We start from the raw sequence: 18,432 nt of genomic DNA, 5'->3' as shown, positions 1-18,432 counted from the left end.
CCTTGCAATCTTTGTTGACGTGTCTTAGCATTTTTTAACAGAGAAATTATTTTGGAAGATATTCAGGGTGGCTAATTTTCATTGAAAAACCCTGTAAACTACGATAGAGAAGGGTTTTCTATAATAGCAAAGAAATTTCCTTGCTATTCGTTACAGAGTTTGCCTTCTGATTCCTATTTTCTAATTTTAATTTTGAGTTTATTGTGAATGATGTCATTTGTCTACTTCTTGCCATTAACAGTACAAATGCACTGCATGTTATGTGAATGTTACTTTAGAGATTGCACCGTCGCGATCCATTCCAGAAGCGACATTTTCTTTCCACAGCAGATATAGGGTGGTACCCGTATCGGTATATCTATAACGTATTTGCATAATCAGTACTACTACACACGTCACTTACTTCTTAAAAGTCTTATTAAAAAAAAAAAAACTAATAATGTAGTTTTTTCAATAAAAATATTACATACACAAGATCTATAAATCAAAAATTTGTTTACATGTTAAACATCACTAAATAAGCAATTAAATAAAATGGTGTGAATAGTAAAAATGATTAAAAGAAGAACTTACAGATACAAAAACACTAAGTTACAACTCTCGCACGCCAAATTAGAACTTAAAACCCCACCGAGTCGTCCCGCAACAATTTTCTTTTACGTAAGGTTTTACCGTTCCTCTCGCATCTCGTTCATTTCAATCGCTATTACAAGGCAACATTCGCACAACAAACAGAAACAATAATTATCTAAATTCTAACAGCCCGATAAATATTATTATTATTGCACTCCTGAGCTGGCCTCCTTACTAGCCGGATGAGAATTATTCGGAATGCTTGTTTGGTTTTGACTAGGAGGATTGTGTTGTTGCACCACCGCGGGAGTATTATTCTGTACAATCGGTTGCACTGAGGATGGATTCGAATTGATCAGCGAATTCGAATTTTGGTGTATTACGTTCGGCGTAGGATTGACTACGGCGATGTTTTGAGGTTGAGTGGTGGGTTGGCTGAAAGTGCCCGAAGCTGGTGGAGGCGCCGCCACGTTTTTCGGTATTAACGATCGCAGGTAGTTGTTTTCCGTTTCGAGCTGCTGGATTCGATCCATCAGTTCCGCTATTTTTTCTTTGAGGACTTCCACTTCTTCTCTCACCTAAAATGGTAACAGATTAGTATAAGCTGCATTGACTGAAGGGAAAAAGGCAAATGAAGAACACTATAGGTAACAAAATTGACTATTGTCTCTGTCAGGAAAGAAGACGATTCAAACGTTCAATTTGTTTTATCTTGTAATAATACTAGAAATTTCCAAGATATACTTTATTCTCTACAGGAGTACAGGAAACCCACAGTACTCAGAATGGTTATGGTCAACTGCCACTTAACTAAACTAACTTAACCTTAAAAACCCTTCCCGCCAGCCTAATCTTTGAGTCTAATTTTTTTGGGGGCTTTACGGTTCGACCTGACCTGGTCAACTTTGAAGAGCAACCAACCCCACATTTTCAGCAGATGGCTTAGGCTCAGACTTATGAGTACTGACCAAGATTTTGTCATTTACTAAAGTAGTGCTGGTTGACCCACAATTTGACTCAGTAACAGTAACAGGGAAGTTTCCTGAAGTGTGAACCTTGATTTTGGGCTCAAATTCTTTTAATTTCTTCTTTCTGGATCACTAAAACACACTGAACCAAAATGATGGCATCCCTGACATTTTGCCAGTGGCAGGACACCGAAGATTTCTAAAATGTTTGTTGCTAGCGCCTTACTGCATCCACAAGCACAGGTGACGTGTATTTTGCAATTTAAGTTTCCACAACTGTCTAAATGTAATTTATCAATTTTGTAACGTTTAAGCTGCTTTCTGAAAGTCACGTGACTGTTTTTGACAATGCCAACTAGCCTTTACAGTGTTACAAGCTCCAAAAATTGAATTATCAAAGTCACGTGACGTGTATTTTGTAATTTAAGTTTCCACAACTGTCTAAATGTAATTTATCAATTTTCTAACGTTTAAGCTGCTTTTTGAAAGTCACGTGACTGTTTTTGACAATGCCAACTAGCCTTTACAGTGTTACAAGCTCCAAAAATTGAATTATCAAAGTCACGTGACGTGTATTTTGCAATTTAAGTTTCCACAACTGTCTAAATTTAATTTATGAATTTTCCAAAGTTTAAACTGCTTTTTGAAGGTCACGTGACTGTTTTTGACAATGCCAACTGGCCTTTACAGTGTTGCAAGCTCAAAAATTTAATTATCAAAGTCACGTGACGTGTATTTTGCAATTTAGTTTCCACAACTCTCTAAATGTAATTTATCAATTTTCCAAAGTTTAAGCTGCTTTTTGAAGGTCACGTGACTGTTTTTAACAATGTCAACTAGCCTTTACAGTGTTGCAAGCTCTAAAAATTTAATTATCAAAGTCACGTGACGTGTATTTTACAATTTAAGTTATTACAACTGTCTAAATTGAATTTATCTATTTTCCAAAATTTAAACTGCTTTTTGAGGGTCACGTGACTGTTTCTGCCAATATCAACTAGCCTTTACAGTGTTGCAAGCTCCAAAAATTGAATTATCAAAGTCACGTGACGTGTATTTTGCAATTTAAGTTTCCACAACTGTCTAAATTTAATTTATCAATTTTCCAAAGTTTAAGCTGCTTTTTGAAGGTCACGTGACTGTTTTAGACAATGTCAACTGACCTTTACAGTGTTTCAAGCTCAAAAATTGAATTATCAAAGTCACGTGACGTGTATTCTGCAATTTAAGATTTTACAACTGTCCAAATTTAATTTAACAATTTTCCAAAGCTTAAACTGCGTTTTAAAGGTCACGTGACTGTTTTCGACAATGTCAACTGACCTTTACAGTGTTGCAAGCTCAAAAATTGAATTATCAAAGTCACGTGACGTGTATTTTGCAATTTAACTTATTACAACTGTCTAAATTTAATTTATCAATTTTCCAAAGTTTAAACTGATTTTTGAGGGTCACGTGACTGTTTCTGCCAATGTCAACTAGCCTTTACAGTGTTGCAAGCTCAAAAATTGAATTATCAATGTCACGTGACGTGTATTTTGCAATTTAAGTTATTACAACTGTCCAAATTTAATTTATCAATTTTCCAAAGTTTAAACTGCTTTTTGAAGGTCACGTGACTGTTTTTGACAATGTCAACTGGTCTTTACAGTGTTGCAAGCTAAAAAATTGAATTATCAAAGTCACGTGACGTGTATTTTGCAATTTAACTTATTACAACTGTCTAAATTTAATTTATCAATTTTCCAAAGTTTAAACTGATTTTTGAAGGTCACGTGACTGTTTTTGACAATGTCAACTGGTCTTTACAGTGTTGCAAGCTAAAAAATTGAATTATCAAAGTCACGTGACGTGTATTTTGCAATTTAAGTTTCCACAACTGTCTAAATTGAATTTATCAATTTTTCAAAGTTTATACTGCGTTTTGAACGTAACGTGACTGTTTTTGCCAATATCAACTAGCCTTTACAGTGTTGCAAGCTCCAAAAATTGAATTATCAAAGTCACGTGACGTGTATTTTGCAATTTAAGTTTCCACAACTCTCTAAATTTAATTTATCAATTTTCCAAAGTTTATACTGCGTTTTGAACGTAACGTGACTGTTTTTGCCAATATCAACTAGCCTTTACAGTGTTGCAAGCTCCAAAAATTGAATTATCAAAGTCACGTGACGTGTATTTTGCAATTTAAGTTTCCACAACTCTCTAAATTTAATTTATCAATTTTCCAAAGTTTAAGCTGCTTTTTGAAGGTCACGTGACTGTTTTAGACAATGTCAACTGACCTTTACAGTGTTGCAAGCTCGAAAATTGAATTATCAAAGTCACGTGACGTGTACTTTGCAATTTAAGTTGTTACAACTGTCTAAATTTAATTTATCAATTTTCTAGCGTTTAAACAGCTTTTTGAAGGTCACGTGACTGTTTCTGCCAATGTCAACTGGCCTTTACAGTGTTGCAAGCTCAAAAATTGAATTATCAAAGTCACGTGACGTGTATTTTGCAATTTAAGTTTCCACAACTCTCTAAATTGAATTTATCAATTTTCCAAAGTTTAAGCTGCTTTTTGAAGGTCACGTGACTGTTTTTGACAATGCCAACTGACCTTTACAGTGTTGCAAGTTCAAAAATTGAATTATCAAAGTCACGTGACGTGTATTTTGCAATTTAAGTTTCCACAACTCTCTAAATTGAATTTATCAATTTTCCAAAGTTTAAGCTGCTTTTTGAAGGTCACGTGACTGTTTTTGACAATGCCAACTGACCTTTACAGTGTTGCAAGTTCAAAAATTGAATTATCAAAGTCACGTGACGTTTATTTTGCAATTTAAGATTTTACAACTGTCTAAATTTAATTTATCAATTTTCTAGCGTTTAAACAGCTTTTTGAAGGTCACGTGACTGTTTCTGCCAATGTCAACTGGCCTTTACAGTGTTGCAAGCTCGAAAATTGAATTATCAAAGTCACGTGACGTTTATCTTGCCATTTAAGTTTTTACAACTGTTCAAATTTAATTTGTCAATTTTCCAAAGTTTAAGCTGTTTTTTGAAGGTCACGTGACTGTTTTTGACAATGTTAACTGACCTTTACAGTGTTAAAAGCTCAAAAATTAATCAAAGTCACGTGACGTGTATTTTGCAATTTTAAACTAAATTGGACGATTATACCAAACAGTACAAAATAAGTCCTTGTAAGTCGATGAAAACTGGATGTATTGAAGCATTATTGGTATTTTTTCTCTTACTAGAAACTTTACAAGTTATAACACAACTATGTTCAATTTCCCTATTATGTGAAGGCTTTTTGCCAGTAAAAGCAGTTTTCCAGGCTTATAAGCCAGGAAATTCATCATAAACCCCATTGGAATCAATATCTACTCTAAGAAGACAAATATAACAAGAATACTATCAGGAAATACTTACAAGAATGTTGATAATGGGTAAACTAAATATAAAAAGTTTCAAATGTGGCACCAAAAAAGTGTAAGTTGTGCAAGTCATTTTTTAATACTGTATTAGTAACAATTTGGCAACCTCTAACGTATAATAAAAAAATGACTTCCAAATTCCCTCAAGTTACTTATAAAATTTTCTTCTTTCAGAAGAAGGTTTATTCAATTAGTTGATTTTTTAATTAATGCACCATTTTTACTGCTAAAACAATGACCTAGATATTAAAAAAAAAAAAATCATAGTCAATGCAAGGCAGAATTCCGTCCAAAAATATCAAAAGTTTATTTGAAATACATTTTAGAGCTCAAGGAAAACCCAAAGAAAACGCCAGACAACTATGCGGCAAACGCAATGTCAAGGCCTGGAGTTATATTTAAAATCATATCTATTTTCAAATCCACAGACTCTGTAATAAAAAAAACTGCAAATCAATTCGAAAGTGAAAATTCACACTCACACAATTGCTTATGTTTAACGAAAGTAAGTTATCAGTTGGTGCAAATTGATTTCACAGGTTACTGTAACAAAAAACACCCTGGCAATTACAAACCATAGATGGAATATCCAGATTTGAATTGGAAATCTACTTAAATCAATTTCTAGAGCAGGTAAGTTCAAAATAATCATTAGGTTCTTCAAATATTGTAGTACACTCTTTTTAGATCGAAAGACTCAGCTGATGAATGGTAAACAACTGGTATGATGAAGGTAAACAAAGTAAATTAGTTTGCATCAACAAACTCCTACTGGTTTACTAACCAAAACAATAATTAGGAACAAAAGCCTGGCACCGAACCGAAAATAACAAAATTGTATGTAATTAAACTATAAGTTTACCAAATAAAAATGATTTATGCAAAAGTCACTGCATTTTACCTACAAAACCTTATAAACAGGCATTTTTTGTGGTAATTTGGTCAAAAATGATGATACAAACTCACCGTGACTGAAATTCCTACTTTCTTCCAGAAAAACACAAAAAGTAGAACAATGACAAACATTGCAACCTTCTATTTTTTAAATATCTTATAGTAGCATTGAGGCAACATGTCAACAGTGTTTGCATAATTATTTTTTGCATAACCAAGCAAAAAAAACAATTTTAGAGGTTTAAACTGGAATTGTACCAGGGAGTTTAACAGAAACTATACACCACTGAGCCTTAACATAGTTCGAAGAATGAACTACCCTCAGAACTCGACTCCAGAAGACTTTAAGATGCAATTCACACTTTAGAAAGGAAAAACCATCTAAGCTGGAACCCTGTTAACTAGTGGAATAAAGAAATTGCTTCCAAAAGCAAAAACTGTAATGCATTAAGAAAAAAACTCACTAGAACCAGAGCGTAACTAGGAACAGTGGAAGAACTTAAGCCTAGAAAATTACAAAAAAGCAAAATGGAACTTAAAACCGGTCCTTGAAGACCGACATCTGGGGAAAAGCATACAAGATTGCTACAAAGAAATTAGTAGGTAACTCTTACAGAAAGCTCACCAAACATCAATTAGAAACACAAAAGCAAAAAAGGCCCCAGGAATCGACGAAATCACTGCCGAGATTGCCAAGTCCTGGAAGTTAAATGCGTTAACACTTGTCTCTGGAATTTCCTAAAATATGGAAAACTGAAATGATTCTCAAGGAAATGCTTCCTATAAACCTCTATGCTTAATGAAGAAGAAGCGCTCCTCAAAAACAGACTTCAGGCAAAAGTGGACAGCTTGGGACTGTTAAGCGAGTCCCAGTACAGATTCAGAAAAGGCAGATCTACAATGGATGCTTTAAAGAAAGTCAAACACATAGTCTCTTGGCTTCTTCGTAACCTTTTACTTGATGCTTTATGCACTGATCAAAGATTCTAAGCACAATACTCAGTGCCGACTAGTGTGGAGCCCTTCTGGAGCGTAATACTCTGCACCCCAACTCAGCGCGATGGGAGCGCACAATCAAAGCGCTTAAAAAGGGCAAAGTCAGCAACTACCTCATCAAGATCATAAGAGTCATACTTCCAGGATAGAACAGTCATTGCAGACCACGAAATTGAATACCGGATGACATGCGGAGTCCCACAGGGCTGAATTCTTGGCCCTCTTCTGTGAAATCTATATTACGATGGGGGACTCCCAGACAGACAAAAACAAAGAAATAAGTAGGTAACTCTTACAGAAAGCTCACCAAACATCAATTAGAAACACAAATTACAAAGTGATTTCCCATAAGAAGTCGAGTTGACTTACAAAAATGTGATCTTTTCACAGTAGATGAACTCTCCGTAACTCTCTGTTAGTTAAAAGCAAAAAAGGCCCCAGGAATCGACGAAATCACTGCCGAGATTGCCAAGTCCTGGAAGTTATGAACACTTGTCTCAAAAAACAAGAATTTTCTAAAATATGGAAAACTGAAATGATTCTTAAGGAAATGCTTCCTATAAACCTCTATGCTTAATCGACGTCCTGGGAAAAATGCCAAAAGCGCTCCTCAAAAACAGACTGCAGGCAGAAGGGGACAGTTTGGGGCTGATAAGCGAGTCCCAGTGCGGATTCAGAAATGGCAGATCTATAATGAATGCTTTAAAGAAAGTAAAACACTTAGTCAGTGAAATACAAAAAGAATCGTGCAGGGACAGAGAGCTTTGTGTCCTGATATTGCTGGACATCAAGAGTCTCTTTCGGGTGTCTCAATTGGAGTTACTCCACAGTACTTGAGTTTGCCTTTTGTATTTCGGGTTCTCCAAGCGTGACGCTCCCGGAGACTCTTGACTTCTTCGTAACCTTTTACTTGATGCTTTAAGCAGGTGTCAAAGATTCTAAGCACTTAATACTCAGTGCCGACTAGTGTGGGCACTTCTGGAGCTTAATACTCTGCACCCCAACTCAGCGCGATGGGAGCCCACGATCAAAGCGCAAAGTCAGCAACTACCTCATCAAGATCATAACAGTCATACTTCCAGGATAGAATAGTCATTGCAGACCACGAAATTGAATACCGGATGACATGCGGAGTCCCACAGGGCTCAATCCTTGGCCTTCTCCTGTGGAATCTATATTACGATGAGGGGCTCCGGACAGACTGGGAATCCGGAATCGATTTGATCGCGTAGGCGGATGATTAGAAACAAACCCCCGGAGGGATTGAAAGAGGCTGCTGAGTATGCAGCAAAGAAAAGTTGGAAGAGATGGGGCTCGACGTGGCGCACAACGAAACAGAAGCACTAATATTGGTAGGAAGAAGCCTAAATCAAATGGATCTGAAAATTGGAAACGTAAATGTGAAATCCTGCGCAAACACAAAGTACTTGGGAGTTCTGTTGGACAAGGACATGAGCGTCATCAGCGAAAGAGCACACTTGATGATCAATGCACTCAGCAACTACAGTACTATCAACTGTGCTGTCCGCATCGCAGATATGAAACAACGCTGCTAAATACAAAAAGTAGGGTAAACAGAAGACTATCTATAATGTGTACATCGGCTTATAGAACAGTGCCTACCGAAGAAGATATAAACTATACAACAAATGGCAAGCTGAATGGACCAAATATCAAGGATGGACAATGCACTTTATAAAGGATGTAGAGCGGTGGAATACCAGGAAATGGGGAGCATTAAGATACTATATGACACAGGCATTTACTAGCCACGGAATCTTCTGCACGTATCTAAATAGGATAGGCAACAGCGACTCGAATAAATGTTGGTTTTGCAAAAATACAGATACTGCTGATCACACTCTCTTTGAGTGACGATGGTTCTCAGAAGAAGGACATGAGGCAAATACGCAGTGTGCACCTCACACACTCCTGAGAATTTTGTCTGATTCTCGGTTCAAAATCATAACAAGCAATAAATAAGTAATAAATGGTTTGGTTCAAGTCAGCTATTTCAGATTCATTATCACTGCAGTTCACTGTTTTACCTTTAAATTGTCTCTAAAACAAGTACTCTTAATTTGCCTTTTTCCTATTACTTCAAATAACTACAAAAACAAAAACTACTTACCGTGTACATAAGATGACTCTTAACCAAGTCCATAGCTTGTTCAATTTTGTTATCAATAGCATTAACCACCGGATTGTTCTTGTTTGGATCCTCCGCCGTATCACTGGCCGTCTCCGCCGCACTACTTGTCTCTTTCACTTCCTGACTATTGTCCTGATTGGCGTCGAGAACTGTCAAACTGTTTACGCCAATCGCAAACTGAGGATTCGTGTACACGTTACTGGGGTCGAAACTTTGTTGCGGTTGCTGCGCAACACCGATCACTGGAGCGATCATGGTAGGTCCGGTCGCTGTCACGTTTTGCGTGGTTTGATTGTTACTCTGAGATTGCGCGGGAGGTTGGAAAGTACCGCTCTGTTGCTGTTGGAATTGATGCGTCGGTACAACAGGCGCGGTGTTTGCAACCACATGATTGTTGTTAGTTGCCGACTGTGAGTTGACCAGTAAAACGTTTTTGGCAGGTTGATTGGGTAGTGACATTCCGGAGCCTTGGACTTCATTTTGGTGCTGTTGTTGAGGGAAACCGTGTCCATTAACCAAGTTCTGGGTTATGTTAGCTTGTGACACGGACGAGGGTTGTCCCGCGTAACTCTGACTTTGTTGAAAGTTGGCTGGCAAATGCACTGCTTGGCTCGTAGGAACAAAGGCGCTCCCTTGAGGCGGGATCGGAACGTACTGTATATTCGCGTAGCTTTGCGGTAAAGTGAATCCAGCTGGATTAGCCGCGACAACGCCGGCAGCAAAGTAGGGTTGGTTGTTTATAAACTGAGCAGGCATACTGGTCCCTACAGGCTGTGAAACTGTTTGACTTTGCACGTTGGCAACTTGCGGGTAAAAATACTGTCCTTGCGGGATGAGTTGAGGCGCCACATTGGCAGGAAAAAATTGAGTTCCGTTCGTAAATCCGCCTTGCAACAACATCTGTTGAATTTGTTGTTGCGGTAAACTTTGAGTTTGCAAATAAACCCCTCCGGCAAGATTAGCGGTATTTCCTACAGACTGCGCTGCTTTCGCCGCGTTTATTACATTCGGTGGTGGCGCTTCATCCACGTAATCCATACATTTCCACCTCCCACGTTTAAAAGGTTCAAGACTAGCAATTTTAACCACTTTAAATCTCTCATTTCTGCTTGGTGTCGAATGCAACTCTTTACTAACAACATCTTCACCAGCTTTCACGCTACTGTCTACCAAACTTTCAGTCGTTAAGGCTACCGTTTCGGTGGCAGCCAAATCGTTGGCGATGGGATTAATATTATTAGGTATAATGGCAACGCCGTATTGAGGGCTGGTTGGGATCACATTAGCGGCATTTGTGGTTGCGGTGAGTTCACCATCTTGCTGGACGTCGTCCGGGCGTGCGTGATGAATGTGGTCAACAACGTTTGTTTCCGGGTGTATCTCTACCGACTCACCAGCTGCATTTGCCGTGGTCGCGGGTTGACCTACGGAATGCAAACATTTAGTTTATGCTACTACCCTAATGTGAACCCACACACACTCTCTCAATAGGACAAATTTGTATTACAGATACAGTGTGTGTAAAAGGTCTGACAACTTCAAACTATCTGGAAAATACAGGTATTTTAAATAAATATAACATTAATGGAGTACACTAACTTAGTATTAGGCGACTTTACCAGAGCCGATTAAACCACAAGTTGGATAACGACTATTTGACACATAATGACATAACCTGAAAAGAGCTACAACAAGAAAGCAAAAAGCATATCAGAAATGGCTAAATACGAAAAACCTAGATGATAGTACAACCTACAAGAGAGAACAGACTAAATTTAAGAACATGATAAAGAAGAAGAAACACGACACCTGGGAAAGAAGTGAACAGCTACCTAGGAGGAACAAGATCATCAGAAACCTAAAATCCAACACCGTAAGTAAAGTAAACTTTCAACCAATTCAGATGAGCAAACTCAAAGAAGATGCCATATCTTACAAACTCTCCAGAAGCGTATCAAGCACACGGCCCACGAGTGGACGTTAGCGAAGCATCGATACGAAAAGCAATTGACCGGAAGGAATACCAGCGGAATTACTGAAATTTGGGACAGGAAAACTCATAAAGCAAATAAGCGAACTGTTTACCAGATATATTAACGGGGAAAGAGTTCCCTCTAGATGGAAAGAAGCATGGATTACCTAGATTCACAAAAAGGGAAACAAAGAAGATTGTTCCAACTATAGGTCTGTTACCAGTACAAGTCTCTATGGGAAAGTTCTCAGAAACTTTATAGAGGAAGAGTACAGTCCTACGGAAATTGAAGAACAAGCTGGTTTTGAGCCGCTCTTGTCTGGACCACCTATTTAGCCTAGTCCAACTAAATGAAAGGAAAGTCGCCAGAGAGACGTATCTTCTCAGACGAATTAATGTCACGTTAATAGCTGCGGTCAGACAACTATACGACCATTCTAATCTAAGATCCAAATTGAAAAACAAAACCTCAGGCAGCTTTCCAGTTACGAAAGGGTTACGGCAGGGCTGTTGTATCTCTCCCACACTATTCAAAATCTATCTGAACGAAGCTTTGAGGCGATGGAGAAGATCATGTAGTGGGATGGGCATATAAATAAGTGATGACAGAACGTTATACACCCTGCACTTTGCAGATGATCAGGTTGTTATCGCACAAGACAAAGAGGACTTAGAGTATTTGACATGAAAGCTATTAAAAGAGTACGAAGAATGGGGGCTATTGGTAAACCGTTCCAAAACCAAACATCTATGTATTGGAGACGACAGAGATGAACTTCACCCACAAGAAAACGAAACGATAAGCTGTTGTACTGAATATACGGGGGTAATATGTAACGGAGGCCTTACAGAGAAAGAGATAAAGGTGATAGGCTGCCTGAACTCGATCCTGTGGTCCAAATGTATCGAGAAAAGAAGCACCTCTTATACCACTGAACATTCAAAAGTATAGTGCTGTACGGATGTGAAACTTGGCAATTAACAACAAATTTTGTAGAAATGGACTTTTGGCATAGATCAGCAGGAAGGTCGAGATTGAGACAACTATAGTAGAAGAGATCCCACGTAGACAACTAATATGCTATGGACATGTGGAGAGGATGGAAGGTACTGGAATACCTAAGCAGATCCTCAAATGGACGCCGACAGAAAAGAGGAAGACCCAGGGCGACATGGACCGGCGGAATAGAAAAAGCTATGTCGGAACGAAACCTGCAACCAAGGGACTGGGAAGACAGAAGAGGCTAGGAACCGGAAGGCGCAGGACGCTATGAAACCGGAATGAATGAGGACATGACTATGCAAAAAGGACATGTAGTGAGTTGAGTGAGACGGAATTCATGGACCTAATACCAACTTTAACCAAACATCAACCGTCGAGACCAACTTGTAGGTTTTGTTTATTTTACAGTGATTTGCGACTAGGAAGTTATCTTCTGATGGAAGAAAAATGCCGTTTAAGCGTTGTTTTGTTCAATCGTGCTCAAACATTAGAAACACTCTTACAATAAGATATTTTTACGAGAAGGATTGATGACCTGTGGAATGAGTAACTTTAGACTTCCACATGAGTTATAAATATGACTTTTCCTTATTTTTTTGTGTTATATCATCTGATCTGGTCTGATCTGGTCAAATGGGACTGAAATAATTGCCGTTTTCGATTCCTCAATATCAACACTGATATATGACGTCCCAAAGTAACTCCTGGTCAAAATAAGCTCATTTAGATTAATAATTATTGTACTGAAATTTAACAATAATAACTCTTTTTGCTCGAAATTTCTCAGTGCACCAATGGCATTTAACTCGAATTTTTAAGGAACAAAGACAGAAACCGTGTTTTGTAAGAACTTTCTGTAACACAGTTTTTGCTTTAAATATATAAGATTCCCAATGAAGTTTACCATATAAACTGTTACGCTAAACGAAAATTTGCAAACCAAAGGCAGTAATTGTACTAAACTTGACAGTAGTATAACTTTTGTACAGGGTGATTTTTAAAAACTCAAGTATTTTCCAGATACTTTACAGTCACAGACTTTTTTGTGCACACTGTATAGAGTACAAAAAATTTGAAACTTTTAGGGTAAATTATATCTGCACTACAGTACTAACATGCACTTTCACCATATTTTAAACTTAAAGTAACGTAGATTGGTCAAGTCTGCGAGGAAAATGGTCACGTGATCAATGTGAAATCCGCGCGATTGTCGTTTTCAACCAAATTAGCTGTCATTCAAAATAGAATGATACAATTTAAAAAAAATGTAGGAAATTCTTATGAATTTCCTTTGGAAGCTTAAATTTAAGTTTCTTTTATTTAGCAAATAAATTGTTAAAACACTTCTTAATAACAATGTTACTCAAAGAATATATTGTGTTAGACGAATACAGTAAAATTGTATATTTAAAAAAATATATTAGAAAAGCCCCCCCAAACATGTATACTCTGTATCTAAAAAAGAAGCATTTTCTAGCATGTTTATCTTAAGATTAGCTACTTTCTTGAATACCAGAGTTCTGCTAGTACAAACTGACCTCCCTGTATATCTTTAGCTTTATTCAAATAAACTCTTATTAATAGGTTAGATAAAAATTTTAAAAAGCCAGTTTATTAAGTGTTGAAAAAAATGAAACATCAATCTGGTACAGTGAAGTACAGATTTTAAAGCAGTTTTGACTGACATGGGACTAGTTTAATTTGCTTTTTGCTAATGGAAAAAACTTTGATTTTAATCGAGGGGTACACCGCCGATAATTTGTTGTACACCAAAATTCCTTTTTGCATACAAAATACCTTGAAATGCCTTTAAAATACCTCACAATGCTTTTATTATGGCTTAAAATAGCATGACATGGCATTCCTAAATTTAGTTATAAAGTATTGGGGATAATGATAAACCTTGATGAACTACACCCTTGAAAGATTAATTTTTTATGGTCACATGACGTAAATAGGCCAATTGACACTGGCAAAAACAGTCACGTGACCTTCAAAACGCAGTTTAAAGTTTGAAAATTGATAAATTCAATTTAGACTTTTGTAAAAACTGAAATTGCAAAATACACGTCACGTGACTTTGATTATTCAATTTTTGAACTGGCAACACTGTAAAGGCTAGTTGGCACTGTCAAAAACAGTCACGTGACCTTTAAAACGCAGTTTCAAGTTTGAAAAATTGCTAAATTCAATTTAGACAGTTGTAAAAACTGAAATTGCAAAATACCCGTCACGTGACTTTGATAATGCAATTTTTGAGCTTGCAACACTGTAAAGGCCAGTTGACACTGTCAAAAAGAGTCACGTGACCTTTAGAACGTAGTTTAAATTTTGAAAAATTGATAAATACAATTTAGACTTTTGTAAAAACTGAAATTGCAAAATACACGTCACGTGACTTTGATTATTCAATTTTTGAACTTGCAACACTGTAAAGGCTAGTTGGCACTGTCAAAAACAGTCACGTGACCTTCAAAACGCAGTTTAAAGTTTGAAAAATTGATAAATTCAATTTAGACTTTTGTAAAAACTGAAATTGCAAAATACACGTCACGTGACTTTGATTATGCAATTTTTGAGCTTGCAACACTGTAAAGGCCAGTTGACACTGTCAAAAAGAGTCACGTGACCTTTAGAACGCAGTTTAAATTTTGAAAAATTGATAAATACAATTTAGACTTTTGTAAAAACTGAAATTGCAAAATACACGTCACGTGACTTTGATTATTCAATTTTTGAACTTGCAACACTGTAAAGGCTAGTTGGCACTGTCAAAAACAGTCACGTGACCTTCAAAACGCAGTTTAAAGTTTGAAAAATTGATAAATTCAATTTAGACTTTTGTAAAAACTGAAATTGCAAAATACACGTCACGTGACTTTGATTATGCAATTTTTGAACTTGCAACACTGTAAAGGCTAGTTGGCACCTGTCAAAAACAGTCACGTGACCTAAAAAATGTAAGTTTAAACCTTGAAAATTTGGTAAATTATTATAATAATTTGTAATGAATATTGTTTCAACTCAATATAATGTAACAAAGATTTTACCATAATACTTACATGTGCTCATGCTGTTCTGTTCAATTTTCAGTCAATTTAGTTATTTTGATACACTGTATTGTCTATTGCAAACTATTCCTTAAAATATCGCAAATTTTCTTTGAAAATTTTCTCAAAATTCCAATTAAAATTTTGAAACATACAGACAATGCCTCAAAATAGTCTCAAATGCCTTATAAATACCTCGTAATACTGGCAAAGTGCCTCATAATACCTCGAGGGTGTACACCAAAATACCTGGGCAATTTACCCCTCAATTTGAGTTCTTATATGTCATCTTAAAACACTTGTAGGTCCAACATTACTACACAATTTGAAAACAACTTTTGTGACTAATAACACCATACCAAAATGTCAATTTTATAATAATCCCTAAAGAAAATTATCTAATAATAACTTGCTATTGAATGTGACAATTATAAAACACAATATTTGTATCTTCCTTTTCTGTCTTGAAATAATGATCTGCATTGAAAAAAAATTCAAATCCTAACCCCAGAATTGTATTATAGAACAATGTTAGTTTTTTCTTGATTCCCAGTTTTGGAGGTAATCTTTGGTACTATTATTGCACACACAAACTGTACCAACAGGCACTTTGTTCTGTAAATTTGAGCTTCCATACTTTTTTTGCACTTATTAACACATACCTACATAATCCTGGATATACAAACAATACTTAATGTCAAATACAAAAACCAAAAACAGACTAAACTGGAAACAACAGTTTCTCTTCAATTCAAATTTGTTTTCAAATTTTGTCTTTGTTTTCTTTATCTATTTAAATCTTGTGACAGAAAAGAGCTGTTCATTCGAAAACACCCAAAAACTCCTGAGATGTTAAACTAAACAAAACTTTTGATGAAATGGATCCAAGAAAAAATGTTGCTTAGTTGGGGACTACTTGACAATCTACAACCACTTTGTAGACTCTTATGTTCCACTCTGTATAGTGCAGTTATTAATACAAAAATCTAATAAATCAAGTCACATGACAGCTCATCATAATCCCTTGCTTTAAAAATAACCCATAAATTCACTGTTCCATTGATTTTTGTATATTAAATAATTATTATTGTTGTTACTCTTCTTTACTAAGTAAATTGGTTTAAACCAGCAACTTTAATAGTCAAAATAAACAAAACTGATAATTTGACTGGATATTTTTGTTACTGGACTATAAATTAATTAATCAACATGTTAAAAACTCTCACTAAACCTGTTTTGGGGAGATCTAATTAACAAATAACTGGTTAAACATAGAAATGTAAGTAAAACTTGTCAAATTGGTGTTGTTGGCAGAAATACAATCTGTCACCATAATTTGCTGTTTTACTGTCTGTAATTGATATAATACTGTCCTCTGTGTCTTTGTAATACAAAAGGGAAATTTTCAATCTTAAACTACATTTTGATGTAGTGGCAAATTGCCCTTTAAAGGGAGCAGCAAAAACCATATTCCTCTAGTTAGTTAGGGGATCCAGGAAGGACAAAACTACATTTAGAAAAAATAATAGTAAGACAAAATTACAAAACTACCTTTTGTTCATTTTATAACTTCCCAGTGTTTTTTTTTTTAAAGTTACTGCCACAGCCCTTCTTCTATGCAATTTGATAGCAGCAAAATAGGAGAAAATTACAGATTCTCCTACATATAAATATGAAGTTTTACCACTTAATATAACCTCTACAAGGAATAATTACTTAAGTCCACAAGTGTCGCATTTGTAGCAATTGCTGCTTGTGATTAACTTAGTAACTTGGTAGTAACAAAAAGTGTCACAAACCAAAAAGTAATTTACAAAGATGCTGCTTTTATTCTATATAACCTCTGCTTTAAGTAAGTAGGTAAATACATTACAGTCTTGATTGATTTTAGCAAGAAATAATTTCAATATAATCAAACATCAAATTAATAGTCTTTGTAACCACTATTGGGTTGTGGTTCTTTAGTGGTGTAAGAATGTATTTATTGCACATAAATCTTAAGAGATCATTTAATACACTTTGTATGATCTTGACCCTTAAGAAGAGCAATGCTTGCTAGCTAATACATAGTGTATGTGATTATTAACGTATAACCCAGTTTAAGTAAAGACAAAACAAACTTACCCATAATATTCATGTAATCTGGAGTTAGATCTTCACCATTTGCATTGCTTTTCGTAGGTACATAACGTTGGATCTTGTCAGCTCGTCTTGGATCTGCATTCATGATCTAAAAACATAAACCCCCCCGTCATATTGCAGGCAATACACCCAACTTGTAATTAAAATAATAAAAAGGGCAAAATCAAAATAGTCATACATGGTAAAGACAACTAAAGTGTCAAAAGTATAAAGCGGTGTAGAAAGCAAAGAAAAAGTGAAAATCCACGAAAAGCTGCTTTGTGCTATTGTGTGTATAGTTTACGAACCTTTATGTACCCAGGAAAATTGGAAGTTGAGACTATTTAGGATGTTTTCCAATTGCTCAAAATGTAAACTGAAATGGCGACGAAGGACGATCCTAGAGCAGTAGGAGAGGGGAATTATTATGGAATTTAAATGACGTTTAGTTGACGTTGACGGATGGCAGACTGACAACTTGAAAGCAATGTTGCCACATCTCGACTGATCATTTTTGAGACCGATTATATTCACCCGTATCTTTATAGTTTTACAGATTTTCCAATTTTTTCCAGAAAATTACCGGAAACTTTCTGAAAAATGTTGTATACCTAACCTCAACACTTTTTAAAATAATATGAATTAAAAAAAAAATATTATTTATAAATTTGGACAACACATTTCCGGTATAAAAGCTTTATCGTTTATCTTTCGGTAGCGTGACATTTCTACTATATATGCTATACAGGGTGATCAAAAGACAATTTCAAGGGCTACAAATTGGTATATTGAACCACCCCGTAACTGTCAAAATAACAAAGTTATGGGCTGTTACAGTAAGAACTGTCAAAATTAAACTTTACAACAAACAAGTCAGTTTTAACAGTACATAACTCACTTATTGGACGTTTTAGGTGAAAACGTTGTACAGGGTGGTCAAAAGAGAATTTCAAGGGCTACAAATTGGTATAGTGAACCACCCTATAATTGTCAAAATAACCGAGTTATTGACAATACAATGGAGTAGTTTACAGGGTGATTGAATGAATTTTTAACATACTTGTAACTTGTTTAATTTTCATTTTATAAAAACATTTCAAATATGAATCTTGTAGATATTTGCATATACTTTATTCCTAGATAATCCATCAGTATACAGGGTGTCCCAAATTTGAGCAACAAACCAAACCAAAATTTTTTATTCGATTTTTGGAATCTACATCAAATTCTAGGCCTACTTGAGGTAAAATGTTTGTATCGATATTCAATTGTTTT

The 18,432-nt window shown here is 35.8% G+C and overlaps 1 protein-coding gene and 1 long non-coding RNA gene across 2 annotated transcripts; one reads left to right on the top strand and one right to left on the bottom strand.

Moving 5' to 3' along the window:
• Positions 1-442: 442 nt before the first annotated feature.
• LOC145729910 (uncharacterized) lies at positions 443-17,626 on the bottom strand. The gene is made up of 4 exons (XM_081980867.1): positions 17,466-17,626; positions 17,161-17,266; positions 8,991-10,435; positions 443-1,151 (listed from the first exon to the last, which is right to left on the bottom strand). The coding sequence occupies exons 2-4, from the start codon at positions 17,261-17,263 to the stop codon at positions 780-782; spliced, it is 1,920 nt and encodes a 639-aa protein (XP_081836993.1). The 5' UTR covers positions 17,264-17,266; positions 17,466-17,626; the 3' UTR covers positions 443-779.
• LOC145729912 (uncharacterized) lies at positions 5,215-5,855 on the top strand. The gene is made up of 2 exons (XR_014178482.1): positions 5,215-5,602; positions 5,657-5,855. It is a non-coding gene; the product is annotated as an uncharacterized LOC145729912 (long non-coding RNA).
• Positions 17,627-18,432: the final 806 nt, after the last annotated feature.

Source organism: Ips typographus, linkage group LG5, assembly GCF_016097725.1.
Source record: "Ips typographus isolate SLU linkage group LG5, UJ_Ityp_2.0, whole genome shotgun sequence".
Lineage (NCBI taxonomy): Eukaryota > Metazoa > Arthropoda > Insecta > Coleoptera > Curculionidae > Ips > Ips typographus.
Note: the sequence above shows the minus strand (reverse complement) of the source record. Positions and strands in the feature narration are given on the sequence as shown.

Bases quoted from the DNA above. Each gene is read 5' to 3' on its own strand.
- LOC145729910 (XM_081980867.1), bottom strand. From the start codon at position 17,263: ATGAATGCAGATCCAAGACGAGCTGACAAGATCCAACGTTATGTACCT. The intron at 10,436-17,160 runs GTAAGTTTGTTT...TGCATTCCGTAG, and splicing joins AGATTACATGAATATTATGG to GTCAACCCGCGACCACGGCA. The intron at 1,152-8,990 runs GTAAGTAGTTTT...TTACCATTTTAG, and splicing joins AGAGTCATCTTATGTACACG to GTGAGAGAAGAAGTGGAAGT.